Source organism: Nerophis ophidion, linkage group LG15, assembly GCF_033978795.1.
Source record: "Nerophis ophidion isolate RoL-2023_Sa linkage group LG15, RoL_Noph_v1.0, whole genome shotgun sequence".
NCBI classification, from domain to species: Eukaryota; Metazoa; Chordata; class Actinopteri; order Syngnathiformes; family Syngnathidae; genus Nerophis; species Nerophis ophidion.
Genome location: NC_084625.1, coordinates 43,692,144 through 43,708,144, shown reverse-complemented (window position 1 = coordinate 43,708,144; position 16,001 = coordinate 43,692,144). Strand labels below are relative to the sequence as shown.

Sequence of the window (16,001 nt, the reverse complement as noted above, 5' to 3'; positions counted from 1 at the left end):
CGGAAAATACGGTAGTTTTTGGTGAATCCTTCTGTATATTTCCTATTGGACTAAAGCGATTCTCTCAGTTGTTTGGAACAAGGCAAAATAGTTTTAAAAAGACATCACCAACACCTCCATGTTTTGAATTTAAATTTCAGGTACTTATAGGGATGCCAAACACACAAAAACTGGTGCCAATAGAAAAGAAAAGTTAGTTGTTTTCATAACATGACGAAAGGCCCACAGTTTGAGGAAAAGCTACCTGTCTGCCACGTCAACTAGGTTGCCTCCATGCTGCGAGCACGCTTGCTTGGCGTCATCAAATGTTTTCTTCTCAGCTCCGATTGTGTAGCAATACGACCCGTACCTCACGGCGCCCTATAGATGGGTGCAAACCAAAAGAAGTCATTCACTCTGAGGTTTTGTGGATTCTGCTGACATGACTAGGACATTTCTGACAAACAGAACTTTCCAAATCTAAATTGTGTCATCAAAGAGTAAAAATGCATTTATTTCAATATGCATAATAACAAAACAGGTAATATTTAAAAAATGAATAAATGTTGATAGTCCAACTCATCCTGACTGGTAAACACAAGCTATGGAGATGATATCAATAGAAAAAACTGCATTTAGTTAGATAATAATGAGTCATATATTGGAATATGGGATCCATTATTGAAATTTGAGAATTAAATGAACCAAAATATGACTTATTATATCTTTGTGTAAAATATTGGACACAGTGTGTTATCAAGCTTATGAGATGCGCTGCAATTTTTAATTTTTTAAAATGATTTTTTTGTATTAACGTTTTTAATGATAATGTAAATGAGTTTTTTTTTTAATCACTGCTATTTTGAAATTAAATAAATGATAAATGGGTTGTACTTGTATAGCGCTTTTCTACCTTCAAGGTACTCAAAGCGCTTTGACACTACTTCCACATTCACCCATTCACACACACATTCACACACTGATGGAGGGAGCTGCCATGCAAGGCGCCAACCAGCACCCATCAGGAGCAAGGATGAAGTGTCTTGCTCAGGACACATCGGACGTGACGAGGTTGGTTCTAGGTGGGATTTGAACCAGGGACCCTCGCGTTGCGCACGGCCACTCTCCCACTGCGCCACGCCGTTGTTACTAATATTGATAATATTCATTTTTGTTTCGCTACTTTTAGATTGTACCGTGTCATGTTTGTGTGTTCTCAATTGCTGTTTATTGCTATTCTGAATGTTGCTGGGTTGGGTTTGGTTTTGGAATTTGATTGCATTAATTATGTGTTGTTTTGTTGGATTGATTAATAAATTCATTAAAAAAATAAAAAATAAAAAAAAATCTAAATTGATGATTCAGCTGGGGCCTATGCTCCCTTGTCCTGTGGTGTCCCTCAGGGTTCAATCTTAGGACCAATCCTGTTTTCAGTGTACATCCATTTAGAAAATATATATCATATCATCTTTATGCGGATGGTATGTAAATATATGTTCCTTTAAAAAACAAAAGTGACAAGTTTAAAATCACTTTTAAATGGTCTTGAGGACATAAAAGCATGGTTGGCAGTAAACTTTGTGAACTTAAATGAGAACAAGACAGAAATAATTTTATTTGACTCAAAAGTAAAACAGAATGCTCCCCCCAGTGGCCTGGACTCCCTGATGCCTTATTTAAAACCCCCAGACAATGATTTTAAATCGGAACAACAGATTAAAAGTCTGTTGTACGATTTGTTTTTTATCACCTAAGACTTTTAGCAAAAATTAAAATCAGTTTTATCTTTTAACAACTTTGAGCGGGTAATCCATGCTTTTATTTCGTCACGTTTGGACTACTGCAACTCCCTCTACGTTGTAATGAACCAAGGCTCAAACGCTCAATCGCTCGCTTTTAAACTGGCACTAAAAAACATTACTCCCATTTTAGCATTCCTTCCCTGGCTCCCAGTTCATATCAAAACATTGTTTGTTTTTAAATCTCTTAATGGATTAGCGCCAGAATTTAAATCACACCTTATAAAAATGTACATCCCCACAAGGTCTCTGAGGTCAGCTGATCAGTTTCTTTTTGTCGTCCCAAAAACCTGTTTAAAATCCAGAGGTCATCGTGCATTTTCTGCTGTGGCTCCAAAACTTTGGAACAATATCCCTCCCTCTTGCTATTGGGACGGCTCCCTCTTTAATGACTTTTAAATTACGTCTTAAAACATATTTTTAATCTTTGGCTTTTAAACCCGCATGAGAGTCGTGTACATCATTCCATCCATCTTCTTCCGCTTATCCAAGGTCGGGTCGCGGGGGCAGCAGCCTAAGCAGGGAAGCCCAGACTTCCCTCTCCCCAGCCACTTCGTCCAGCTTGTCCCGGGGGATCCCGAGGCGTTCCCAGGCCAGCCGGGGGACATAGTCTTCCCAACGTGTCCTGGGTCTTCCCCTTGGTCTCCTACCGGTTGGACGTGCCCGAAACACCTCCATAGGGAGGCGCTCGGGTAGCATCCTGACCAGATGTTCGAACCACCTCATCTGGCTCCTCTCCATGAGGATTTACTTTGAGCTCCCCTTGAAAGACAGAGCTTCTCACCCTATCTCTAAGGGAGAGCCCCGCCACCCGGCGGAGGAAACTCATTTCGGCCGCTTGCACCCGTGATCTTGTCCTTTTGGTCATAACCCAAAGCTCATGACCATAGGTGAGGATGGGAACGTAGATCGACCGGTAAATTGGGAGCTTTGCCTTCCGGCTCAGCTCCTTCTTCACCACAACGGATCGGTACAGCATCCGCATTACTGAAGACACCGCACCGATGGGCCTGTCGAGCTCAAAATCCACTTTTCCCTCACTCGTGAACAAGACTCCGAGGTACTTGAACTCCTTCACTTGAAGCAAGATCTCCTTCCCAACCCAGAGATTGCACTCCACCCTTTTCCGGGCGAGAACCATGGACTCGGACTTGGAGGTGCACATTCTCATCCCGGTCACTTCACACACGGCTGCGAACCGATCCAGTGAGAGCTGAAGATCCTGGCCAGATGAAGCCATCAGGACCACATCATCTGCAAAAAGCAGAGACCTGATCCTGCAGCCACCAAACCACATAACCTCAACGCGCTGACTGTGCCTAGAAATTCTGTCCATAAAAGTTATGAACAGAATCGGTGACAAGGGGCAGCCTTGGCGGAGTCCGACCCTCACTGGAAACGGGTCCGACTTACTGCCGGCGATGCGGACCAAGCTCTGGCACTGATCATACAGGGAGTGGACCCCAAATCCGTTACCCCATACTCTCTGAGCACTCTGAGTCGTGGCATTTTAGTGTATTTAATTTTCTCTGATGTATTTATTCTTTTTTTAGTTAAATGTTTTATATTAATGACTCCTAGTATGTTTGTCTCAACTTCTGTGCAGCACTTTGTGAAATGTCTCTTGTTTTTTTTTAAATGTGCTATATAAATAAAGTGGACTGGATTGGATTGGATGGCATCACTCACCAGCTTGCACCCGGGGTTGGTTTCCTCGTGGGTGCCTTCAGCCAGTTTAGAAGAGGCCTTCTTCTTGCAAATGTATCCGTACGCATTCTCGCAAACGTGGTCAGCCCACCGGCCATCCTGCGCAACCGATGATCAATCATGTGACTGTCGAAACCTCCCTTTCGGTACGTGGTCCCATACCGACCTTTCCTCTGATGAGGACGCAGTCCTCCTGGAGGTTGATGCTGTGGGAGGGCTTGTCCGCCATCCACTGGGTGAAGGTGACTTGGGAGAGGTCGGACCACTCGAACAGCATCTGGTTGGTTCGGTCGTTCAAACCAATCCACAGCACATCTTTCGCCACTGGTGTTTGAAGACGAGAAAGGATTGTAGTGATTTTCTTTACCACCACGATGATCGTGTGCCTTACTGTATCCAGACTGAGCGATGATGAAGCTCTGCTCTTGGATGTTGTGAATGCTAGCCAAGTCTGCTCCTTCTTTGCGGCAGGCAGTCAAAGCGTCCTTCCACATTTTTTTACTCCTCTCCAGGAAGTAACAGTTCCCGCCATAAGGAACCCAGTGATTGGGGCAGAAGCTGGGCTGCTTGACTGAAACCAGAAGATGCTACTTGATGCCAAGGGGTGTACCGTTACAACCTTTGGACTATGAAGCCTATGGTATTGGCTGATACTGATACCAGCATGAATCCCGGCACATGACTTTGTCATTTTGTAGTGTGGATTGTCAGAAAAGGCTGGATCAAATGTAATTACTCAAACAGAGAACAATGGTAGTTATAAAAAACAACCTCATGACAAACTTAAAGGGGAACTGCATTTCTTTTGTCTATAGTTCAGAATCATTATCAAAGACTTGAATGTTATTTTATTTGTTTTTGCATTATAAATATTCAATCAATAGGTTTCAAAAGCTTGCTAATAATGGAGCCTCTACGAGCCGTGCTTACAAAGCACTTAAAGGGGAACATTGACACCAGACTTATGTAAGTGTCAATATATACCTTGATGGTGCAGAAAAAAAGACCATCTATTTTTTTAACCGATTTCCAAACTCTAAATGGGTGAATTTTGGCGAATTAAACACTTTTCTCTTTATAGCGCTGGAGGCGATGACATCAGAACGTGACGTCGCCGAGGTAACACACCCAGCATTTTCATTTTCAACACATTACAAAAACCGGGTCTCAGCTCTGCTATTTTCCGTTTTTTTGACAATTTTTTGGAACCTTGGAGACATCATGCCTCGACGGTGTGTTGTCGGAGGGTGTAACAACACTAACAGGGAGGGAATCAAGTTGCACCACTGGCCCGAAGATGCGAAAGTGTCTGCCGCCAGACCCCCATTGAATGTACCAGAGTGTCTCCACATTTGACCGGCGATGCTAAGACAGACATGGCACAGAGATGTATGGATAACCTGCAGATGCATTTGCAACAATAAAGTCAACGAAATCAAAAAGGTGAGTTTTGTTGATGTTGACTTATGTGCTAATCAGACATATTTGGTCGCGGCGTGACTGCCAGCTAATCGATGCTAACATGCGACACTAATCGACGCTAACATGCTATTTACCGGCGGTGCTAAGGCAGACATGGCACAGAGATGTATGGATAACCTGCAGATGCATTTGCAACGATAGTCAACGAAATCACAAAGGTGAGTTTTGTTGATGTTGACTGCCAGCTAATCCATGCTAACATGCTACGCTAATCGATGCTAACATGCTATTTACCGGCGGTGCTAAAGCAGACATGGCACAGAGATGTATGGATAACCTGCAGATGCATTTGCAACTATATTACGTTTCCTTCCACCCACATTTAATGCGAAACAAACACTTACCAATCGACGGATTTAAGTTGCTCCAGTGTCACAAGATGCGAAAGTCCTGATCGTTTGGTCCGCACATTTTACCGGCGATGCAAACGCAGCTATTCGGCCATGCTATGGCTATGAATAGCGTCAATAGCTATTCGCTCAATAGCTTCAGTTTATTCTTCAATATTTTCATACTCCAACCATCTGTTTCAATACATGCGTAATCTGTTGAATCGTTTAAGTCGCTGAAATCCGAGTTTGAATCCGAGCTAATGTCACTATATCTTGCTGTGGTATTCCCATTGTTTGTTTACATTGGCAGCACTGTATGACGTCACAGGGAAATGGCCAGTGTCTTCGCAGAGAGCCGAAAATAAGGCACTTTAAAGCTGTATTTAGGGATATTCCGAGACCGGTAAAATTTTGAAAAAAACTTCAAAAAATACAAAAAGCCACTGGGAACTGATTTTTATTGTTTTTAACCTTTTTGAAATTGTGATAATATTCCCCTTTAAAAAAACACCCAAACACCTCCATTATAGGCCTACTGAAACCCACTACTACCGACCATGCAGTCTGATAGTTTATATATCAATGATGAAATATCAACATTGCAACACATGCCAATACGCCTTTTTTAGTTTACTAAATTGCAATTTTAAATTTCCCACGAGGTATCCTGTTGAAAACGTTGCGTAATGATGACGCGTGCGCGTGACGTCACCGGTGGTAGCGGACATGTTCTCCCAGCACCGATCACGGCTAAAAGTAGTCCGTTTTTATCACATAATTACACAGTATTCTGGACACCTGTGTTGCTGAATCTTTTGCAATTTGTTCAATTAATAATGGAGACTACAAAGAAGAAAGATGTTGGTGGAAAGCGGTGTATCTCGGCCGGCTGTAGCAACACAAGCACAGCCGGTGTTTCTTTGTTTGTTGTGAAGCTTTAATATGGAACAGAGCGGTCAAGCGAACATGGTTCTCTACCACATGTCAACCGGCAGGTTTCGGTGAGAAAATTGTGGTAATAAGTCGGCTCTTGCCGTAAGCATGAGCGGAGCTTGAGTCGTTCCTCCTGCAGCTGTCAAAGAGGCAGCTACGACTTTCTTGGCTCCTCCGTAGCTTCCCTCAGAGACACTGGCGGTCATCACACCCCTCCGACTTTCAGGTATGACTATATAATCTTACTAAAACATTAGTAACACAATAAGCATATTAGGGATTTTCCAGAATTATCCTAGTAAATCTGTTTAATAACATCTGAATCGCTCCCAATTCCCTCGTCCTTTTTTTTTTCATTTTTCTTCTAGTCCTTCACTCTCACTATCCTCATCCACAAATCTTTCATCCTCGCTCAAATTAATGGGGAAATTGTCGCTTTCTCGGTCCGAATCGCTCTAGCTGCTGTGGCCATGATTATGAACAATGTGAGGATGTGAGGAGCTCTACAACCAGTGACGTCACGCGCACATCGTCTGCTACTACCGGTACAGGCAAGGCTTTATTATTGGCGACCAAAAGTTACAAACTTTATCGTGGATGTTCTCTACTAAATCCTTTCAGCAAAAATATGGCAATATCGCGAAATGATCAAGTATGCTGCAAGGGGTTCTGGGTATTTGTTCTGTTGTGTTTATGTTGTGTTACAGTGCCGATGTTCTCCCGAAATGTGTTTGTCATTCTTGTTTGGTGTGGGTTCACAGTGTGGCGCATATTTGTAACAGTGTTAAAGTTGTTTATACGGCCACCCTCAGTGTGACCTGTATGGCGGTTGACCAAGTATGCCTTGCATTCACGTGTGTGTGTGAAAAGCCGTAGGTATCATGTGGTTGGGCCAGCACGCAAAGGCCGTGCCTTTAAGGTTTATTGGCGCTCTGTAGTTCTCCCTACATCTGTGTACCACGACGTAAAGCGATGTTTTAAAAAGTCATACATTTCCGATATTACATTTTAAAGCATTTATCGGCCGATAATATCGGCAGCCCGACATTATCGGACATCTCTAGTTAGAATGCAGAAGAAAAAAATCCATCCGTCACGTCTTTCATGTACCGATTGTGAACGATAGACAAAGTTCATTAAAAAAGTGCAGATTCAGACTTTTGACCCAAATTTAAACTGGAACTGCAATATTCGTGGAATTTTGCCAATCGTTCAATCATTATGAAAATCATGACGAGGGATGGGTTTTTTTATGCATTCAAAATACTAATGTACATAAAAGTCCACTCCACTATTTCTCCCATAAAAGCAAATATTTAACCGTTCAAAAACCACCAACAATACTCTATTTATATTTTGTGACTTGAATATTAACCAAGTATTAGTGATATTGTTATTATAAGGGCTAACACAGACCAACTATTTATCACTAACATGTGTGCCTATGTTTACATCATTGAGTAGTCTGCTGCTTCCTTGATCCCTGTAAGTTTATTCTAGATCATAAATCATGCATCTCACCTGGACCTGAGACGTCTTAGTAGGTATTTCGACAAGTTGGTAAACTTTCACAGCCATTTAGGACCCGAAAATGGCGACATTCTAGCAGTCAGCATTCTAATGACAGCAGACATTGCACAGTAAATTATATTTGATTATATTTGTTGGCTCTCATGAAGTCTGCAGTAAGTAATAATCAGTGACGAAGAAAAAAAAAAGGAATTCTTAACGTATGCTTAAAATGATCATAGTACGTAAATATTAAATGTTATTATAAAAGGTGCCTGTTACTACATTACATAACACATATAAAACCTCAATGGAGGTGTTTAAATGTTTTTAAGGGCTTTGTAGGCGGAATGGGAAGAAAACTTAAATAACATCCATCGTCATGTCTTTTATAATGATTGTGAACGATATACAAAAAAAAAAAAAAGTGCAGTTCCCCTTTAAAAAGGGGTCGTGTCATTCGGTGAGAAAGTCTTATTAAAAATGAGAGGAGATCCATTTTTCATTCAACAAGAGTCAATCAAGAAAACAAACGATGATGGTGTCATCTTACTTGGCGGCGGGGGAAGACTTGTGGCGGTCCCTTTGCGACAAATGTAGCCCAGCTTTTTGGTGCAGGGGTTGGTCTCCCATTTGGAGGCTTTGCCAGCATTCAAGGTGGCGCAGTTCATGCCCGGGTCAGATGAGGGATTCCCTGTTAAAAAAATGCAAGGATTTATTTGTTTGCTACACTTTTCAATGAAGTTCACTCAGATAAAGACAACTCATTTATTTCATGGTAACTTTAGTTGTGCAAAAAAATACAAATAAATTACTACGGTATCAGTACATTGCAGATTTTAAAGTATAATTGAGTACTGTTGGGTCTCCAGTGTGTTGTTAAAGTTAATAAGTTAATACCTATAATTGTCTCACACACACTAGGTGTGGCGAAATTATTCTGTGCATTTGACCCATCACCCTTGACCACCCCCAGGGAGGTGAGGGGAGCAGCGAGGAGCAGCGGTGGCCATACCCGGGAATAATTTTTGGTGATTCAACCCCCAATTCCAACCCTTGATGCTGAGTGCCAAGGAGGGAGGTAAAGGGTCCCATTTTTATAGTCTTTGGTATGACTCGGCTGGGGTTTGAACTCACGACGTACCGATCTCAGGGCGGACACTCTAACCACTAGGCGACTGAATAGTGTATATTTGAGTGATTGTTTGTGAATACAGCACCATCTCGTGGTCTGATTTGCTCACTGCAGGTATTCTGTTGATTAGAGTGGCTACCCCTGTGCTGCATGCTTTGAAGTCTAGTAATTTGCGTGGGCGGCTATTTCTACAGTGTTCTCAACCCAGTGCACTCAGCCGCGCCGCCTGTAGCTAATGTCACAATTGTCCACGCAAACATAGCAGGAAAGAGGCACTCGAAAACACATCAAATCTCAACTTTTGAAAATGCGCTAGCATTAGCCATTTTACATGGCGATTTCAACACCTCCAAATTTGGTAAGTAACACTACAACTAAGATGCACGTTACAATGAAAACAGTTATTTTTTTATCTGTTATCTCTGTTTTAATAAAGTTATAAAAAAGATGTACAAATGTACAAAATAAGCAGAGGATCAACTATTTTTTTTTAGGTCTTATATACATATCTTGTGTGGTGTTTGGGTCTGTGGGACCCTTTTTCAATTTTTATTCAAAGAAAAATGATACAATTAATTAATTTTTCAAACTGAGACTCACTGACTTTGGCTCATTTTCTGTAAATAACATATAACAGAATACATATTTAATGACCACATACCATACACCCTTCCTACACATTTATATTACATTGGTATTATTGCTAAAAGAAGTGTGGAAATTGATGTTCTGTGTACCACACACACACACACACACACACACACACACACACACACACACACACACACACACACAAAGGTCTAGACAGGAGGACAGAGTGTAGGTGCACAGAACATCAGAGGGTCAAATGTGCGAGAAAATGAGAGCAGCCAGTGTTGATAAACAATGTGGGAACCGAAGGAGAAGAAACGCAAAACAAGAATCTCCGTGGGATGCAGAAACTGGCAGATAAATTTTCTCTGCAACATTCATATTGTTGTCACTCAGCCAACGTTTGTGGGTCAGATGGACCCGTTGCATTTTGTGGCTTTCAATGCCTCACATTTAAACACTTTTCCAACAATCAAACACAGACGCTGGCTAAATAACAACAAAATGAACAAGAGTTGAAATTTAAAGGACTCCCCTTATAACGGATTATTTTTTGATAATTGTGACTGGAGCTAAATTTCCAGAATTTGCATGAGTTTGTCTTTTTGTATTTTACTTTATTATGTAAATATACAACTCAACAAGTCGTTAAAATGGAAAAAAAATCTAAAATCTAAAATAAGAACTGAAATTTTAAAAAAAAGGGAATGTTTGCATTATATGTTTCTAAAGATGCCTGGCAGATTGTATTTAAAACAGTTAATAAAACCCATTTTGACCCAATAGAGGCCTTTTTGCGCTAATAAGTGAAAGACGGGGAACTTTATACGAAGATTTCATTGCAACTTATTCCTAGCCCATTCCTGCTCCATCACTGATAAGTATATAATGACATATGTCTCTTGTCATCTAAATTGTCCCCCATGGCGTGCAGCCTTAGTGGCGGGCTGGTAGACGGTAGGAATGCTGGAAAAATATAATTCTTATTTATTCAGTTTAATAATCCATAGTTTACAAGAATATATATATATAAAAGTTTGTTTTTAAGAATCACATTTTTTTTAATACATTTTCTATACGTCGTAAGAGGAGCTTCTGTAACTAGTAACCTGTTTTGAAAAGTTTTTATTTGAATGTACATTACCAAATTATATATTGGGGCAATTGGTTTCAGATGAGAATCAATTCTGAATCGAAGTGTTACCCCAGCCGAAATCAAATTGTGAATATTAGATTAAGTTCTTACTGGGATCGAATACCGGTCGCGGATGCGTCAGAATGTTGTGCAAAGCATGTTTTAATTTTTTGATTTTGAATGAAAATTTTAATGAAAAATTCTAATTTTACTCAAATTTGTTTTCATTTTTTTTTTATTTGCTGTTTTGCACAACAAAATAATGATTGAACAGTTTGTTTCCCACAAATTTATTTAGTACCAAACATGCATCAACTTGAATTCGAGTTTAAATAAAAAAAAGTTTCCGAATCAACAAAATAGCGTAAAAAATGCAAAATAAAACTTCAGAATGAGTGTAAAATTTATAATTAATGAATGACAGTGTGCTTGATATGAAATTTCATCAGAAACCTATTCCTAGCCCCTTCCCACTCTGTCATGGATAAAAATATAGTGGCGGTCGGTTAAAAATAAAAAAAAAATTGCGCTACATCAGTGGTGTCCAAAGTGCGGCCCGGGGGCCATTTGCGGCCCGCAGGTAATTTTTTAACGGCCCCACGGTACGTTTTAAAAATACGATTGAAAAATTTTTAAAACCTAAAAAGTGATATAAAGCAGCAAACGGGTGAAATGTAACAAGAAAATGTTGCAATGTTTTCTCTAATAACACAAAGCTGCCATGCAGGCTGTTTCTTTCTTTAAAAAATAATAATGAATCAAAATCAATGTCATTATGAATTATTGACCTATTCAAGGCTGCAATTACGTCAAGTTAAATTTTCCACTTTGAGATATTTTTGGGGAAAATGTTGCATATTTTGTGTTTGCCATATAAAAAACTGAGCTGTTTTTTTAAAGAAGGGCCTGAAATGAACAAACAAAAAACATAAACAACAATAAAACTTATAATTGACGGACAGATCTGAAGTTGATCTCGAGATTATTGTGTTAAAAGTAAACAGTAAAAAAAATGTATAATTTATTTTTTAACACTTTATTGAGTAGGACCCTTTTGGATCCCCAATAATTTAGTGTGATTTGTTTTTAAGTGTCATTGCTCAAAAAATAATAATTAATTAAAATCAATGGTGTCATGAGTTATTGACCCCTTTTACAGCTCCAATTAATAATCTGAAATATTCCACTTCAAAAAATTATCGGGTGAAAATATTGCATATTTTGTGATTTTTCCATAAAAAACTTTTTTTTGTGACAAAAAGAGCATACAACTTAAATCTTTAAAATCATTATATTGACAGATGCCCCTAATGTTGATCCAGAGATTTAAAACTTGAATAATAATAAAAATAATACTGAATAATGACACATTTTTAATATTTTTTTGACCAAAACCCTTTGGGGTCCCTGGGATCAAGCCTGAGTGGCGGCCGAAATGTATATTTTTTATATATATATTGTATTGTTTTTTAAAATAAAAAATATCAAAATGGCCCCCGCTTGCTTTGATTTTTCAGTGTGCGGCCCTCAGTGGATAAAGTTTGGACACCCCTGCTCTACATCAATAAAAAAAGTGTGAATTTTTTCTGTAATGGGGGCTTCAAAATAAAATTTTGCAGCCCTGTTTTGTTTTTTTAGGTTGGATGTTGAAGTGTAGACTCTGATTATTTTCTTTAATGGAACGCGACGGAACTGACCTGGTGCCCAGTTCAAATATCGGAAGGGGTTCCCGTTGCTCCACTGCCAGCCCGCATCGTAGTCCAAACTGTTGAGTCCGATCCACAGTGCTGATCCCAAAGTGCTGGTCAGTCCCGAGATGTACGCCTGCTCATGAAGCTCCACGATGCTGAGCAGGTCGGCTCCTTGCTGCTGGCAGCTCTTCCTGGCCTGATGCCACGTCAGCGCTGATAGAACGTTCCTCTGGTACTGGACCCCTGTGACCGGATCCGTATCCCATCCTGATAAAACTGTGTTAAAAAGCGAAAAGAGATGGAAACAAGTCCCTCGGTTTGTTAAAGGCATAATACTTCCAGAATGGGCATAAAACTTCTACGGGGGGTGAAATGTGACATAATTAAATAAATACATTTAGATGTTAACTGGCTATCCAGCTTTGCACGACTAAACTGCTTGTCGATATAAACTGATATTTGTCTTCAATGGTCAAATCAACGTCATGACCCAACATTGATTAAACATTGTCAAAAAGCATGTTGTTTCAATGTTGTATTTGTGTTGTAGAATAGAATATCGGTTGAAAAATGACCAAAATTCAATGGTTAAGTCAACGTCAGATCCCAACGTTGATTGAACGTTGTGAAAAAGCATGTTGTTTCAACGTTCTATTTAAGTTGTAGAATATCGGTTGGAAAATGACCAAAATTCAATGGTCAAATCAACGTCAGGACCCAACATTGATGAAACATTGTCAAAACGCATGTTGTTTCAACGTTGTATTTGTGTTGTAGAATAGAATATCGGTTGAAAAATGACCAAAACTCAATGGTCAAACTAACGTCAGAACCCAACATTGATTAAACGTCGTCATAAAGCATATTGTATCAACGTTGTATTTGTGTTGTAGAATATCGGTTGGAAAATTACCAAAATTAAATGGTTAAGTCAACGTCAGAACCCAACGTTGATTAAATGTCGTGAAAAAGCATGTTGTTTCAACATTGTATTTAAGTTGTAGAATATCGGTTGGAAAATGACCAAAATTCAATGGTCAACTCAACGTCAGGACCCAACATTGATGAAACAATTGTCAAAACGCATGTTGTTTCAATGTCGTATTTGTGTTGTAGAATAGAATATCGGTTGAAAAATGACCAAAACTCAATGGTCAAACTAACGTCAGAACCCAACATTGATTAAACGTCGTCATAAAGCATATTGTTTCAACGTTGTATTTGTGTTGTAGAATATCGGTTGGAAAATTACCAAAATTAAATGGTTAAGTCAACGTCAGAACCCAACGTTGATTAAATGTCGTGAAAAAGCATGTTGTTTCAACGTTGTATTTAAGTTGTAGAATATCGGTTGGAAAATGACCAAAATTCAATGGTCAACTCAACGTCAGGACCCAACATTGATGAAACATTGTCAAAACGCATGTTGTTTCAACGTCGTATTTGTGTTGTAGAATAGAATATCGGTTGAAAAATGACCAAAATTCAATGGTTAAGTCAAAGTCAGAACCCAACGTTGATTAAACGTCGTCAAAAAGCATATTGTTTCAACGTTCTATTTAAGTTGTAGAATATCGGTTGAAAAATGACCAAAATTCAATGGTCAAATCAACGTCAGGACCCAACATTGATTAAACATTGTCAAAACGCATGTTGTTTCAACGTTGTATTTGTGTTGTAGAATAGAATATCGGTTGGAAAATGACCAAAACTCAATGGTCAAACTAACGTCAGATCCCAACGTTGATTGAACATCGTGAAAAAGCATGTTGTTTCAAGGTTCTATTTAAGTTGTAGAATATCGGTTGAAAAATGACCAAAATTCAATGGTCAAATCAACGTCAGGACCCAACATTGATGAAACATTGTCAAAACGCATGTTGTTTCAATGTTGTATTTGTGTTGTACAATAAAATATCGGTTGAAAAATTACCAAAATTCAATGGTTAAGTCAACGTCAGAACCCAACGTTAATTAAATGTTGTGAAAAAGCATGTTGTTTCAACGTTGTATTTAAGTTGTAGAATATCGGTTGGAAAATGACCAAAATTCAATGGTCAACTCAACGTCAGGACCCAACATTGATGAAACATTGTCAAAACGCATGTTGTTTCAACGTTGTATTTGTGTTGTAGAATAGAATATCGGTTGAAAAATGACCAAAATTCAATGGGTAAGTCAACGTCAGAACCCAACATTGATTAAACGTCGTCAAGAAGCATATTGTTTCAACGTTGTATTTGTGTTGTAAAATATCGGCTGGAAAATGACCAAAATTCAATGGTCAAATCAACGTCAGGACCCAACATTGGTGAAACATTGTCAAAAAGCATGTTGTTTCAACGTTCTATTTGTGTTGTAGAAAATCGGTTGGAAGATGACCAAAATGCAAAGGTTCTATCAACGTCAGAACCAAACATTGATTAAACATTGTCAAAAAGCATGTTTCAACGTTGTATTTGTGTTGTAGAATATCGGTTGGAAAATTACCAAAATTCAATGGTTAAATCAACGACACAACCCGACATTGCTTAAACGTCGTCAAAAAGCATGTTGTTTCGACGTTATATTTGTGTTTTAGAAATAGAATATCGGTTGGAAAATAAACAAAATTCAATGGTTAAGTCAATGTCAGAACCCAACAGTGATTAAACATTGTCAAAAAGCATGTTGTTTCAACGTTGTATTTGTGTTGTAGAATAGAATATTGGTTGGAAAATGACCAAAACTCAATGGTTAAGTCAACGCCAGAACCCAACGTTGATTAAACGTCGTCAAAAAGCATGTTGTTTCAACATTGTATTTGTGTTGTAGAATATCGGTTGGAAAATTACCAAAATTCAATGGTCAAATCAACGTCAGGACCCAACATTGATTAAATATTGTCAAAAAGCATGTTGTTTCAACGTTGTATTTGTGTTGTAGAATAGAACATCGGTTGGAAAATGACCAAAATTCAATGATTAAGTCAACGTCAGAACCCAACGTTGATTAAACGTTGTGAAAAAGCATATTGTTTCAACGTTCTATTTAAGTTGTAGAATATCGGTTGGACGATGACCAAAATTCAATGGTCAAATCAACGTCAGGACCCAACATTGATGAAACATTGTCAAAAAGCATGTTGTTTCAACGTTCTATTTGTGTTGTAGAAAATCGGTTGGAAGATGACCAAAATGCAAAGGTTCTATCAACGTCAGAACCAAACATTGATTAAACATTGTCAAAAAGCATGTTTCAACGTTGTATTTGTGTTGTAGAATATCGGTTGGAAAATTACCAAAATTCAATGGTTAAATCAACGACACAACCCGACATTGCTTAAACGTCGTCAAAAAGCATGTTGTTTCAACGTTATATTTGTGTTTTAGAAATAGAATATCGGTTGGAAAATAAACAAAATTCAATGGTTAAGTCAATGTCAGAACCCAACAGTGATTAAACATTGTCAAAAAGCATGTTGTTTCAACGTTGTATTTGTGTTGTAGAATAGAATATCGGTTGGAAAATGACCAAAACTCAATGGTTAAGTCAACGCCAGAACCCAACGTTGATTAAACGTCGTCAAAAAGCATGTTGTTTCAACGTTGTATTTGTGTTGTAGAATATCGGTTGGAAAATTACCAAAATTCAATGGTCAAATCAACGTCAGGACCCAACATTGATTAAATATTGTCAAAAAGCATGTTGTTTCAACGTTGTATTTGT

The 16,001-nt window shown here is 38.8% G+C and overlaps 1 protein-coding gene across 1 annotated transcript in view; it reads right to left on the bottom strand.

Annotated features, from left to right (window-relative positions):
- The window catches only part of mrc1a (mannose receptor, C type 1a), a 50,574-nt gene that overhangs the window by 32,513 nt on the left and 2,060 nt on the right, over positions 1-16,001 (bottom strand). The window contains exons 4-9 of the mRNA XM_061922212.1: positions 12,300-12,569; positions 8,295-8,435; positions 3,877-4,056; positions 3,652-3,809; positions 3,468-3,584; positions 245-360 (exon numbers count right to left, since the gene is read on the bottom strand). Coding sequence (XP_061778196.1) covers positions 245-360; positions 3,468-3,584; positions 3,652-3,809; positions 3,877-4,056; positions 8,295-8,435; positions 12,300-12,569 — 982 coding nt within the window. The remainder of the gene's footprint in view (positions 1-244; positions 361-3,467; positions 3,585-3,651; positions 3,810-3,876; positions 4,057-8,294; positions 8,436-12,299; positions 12,570-16,001) is intronic.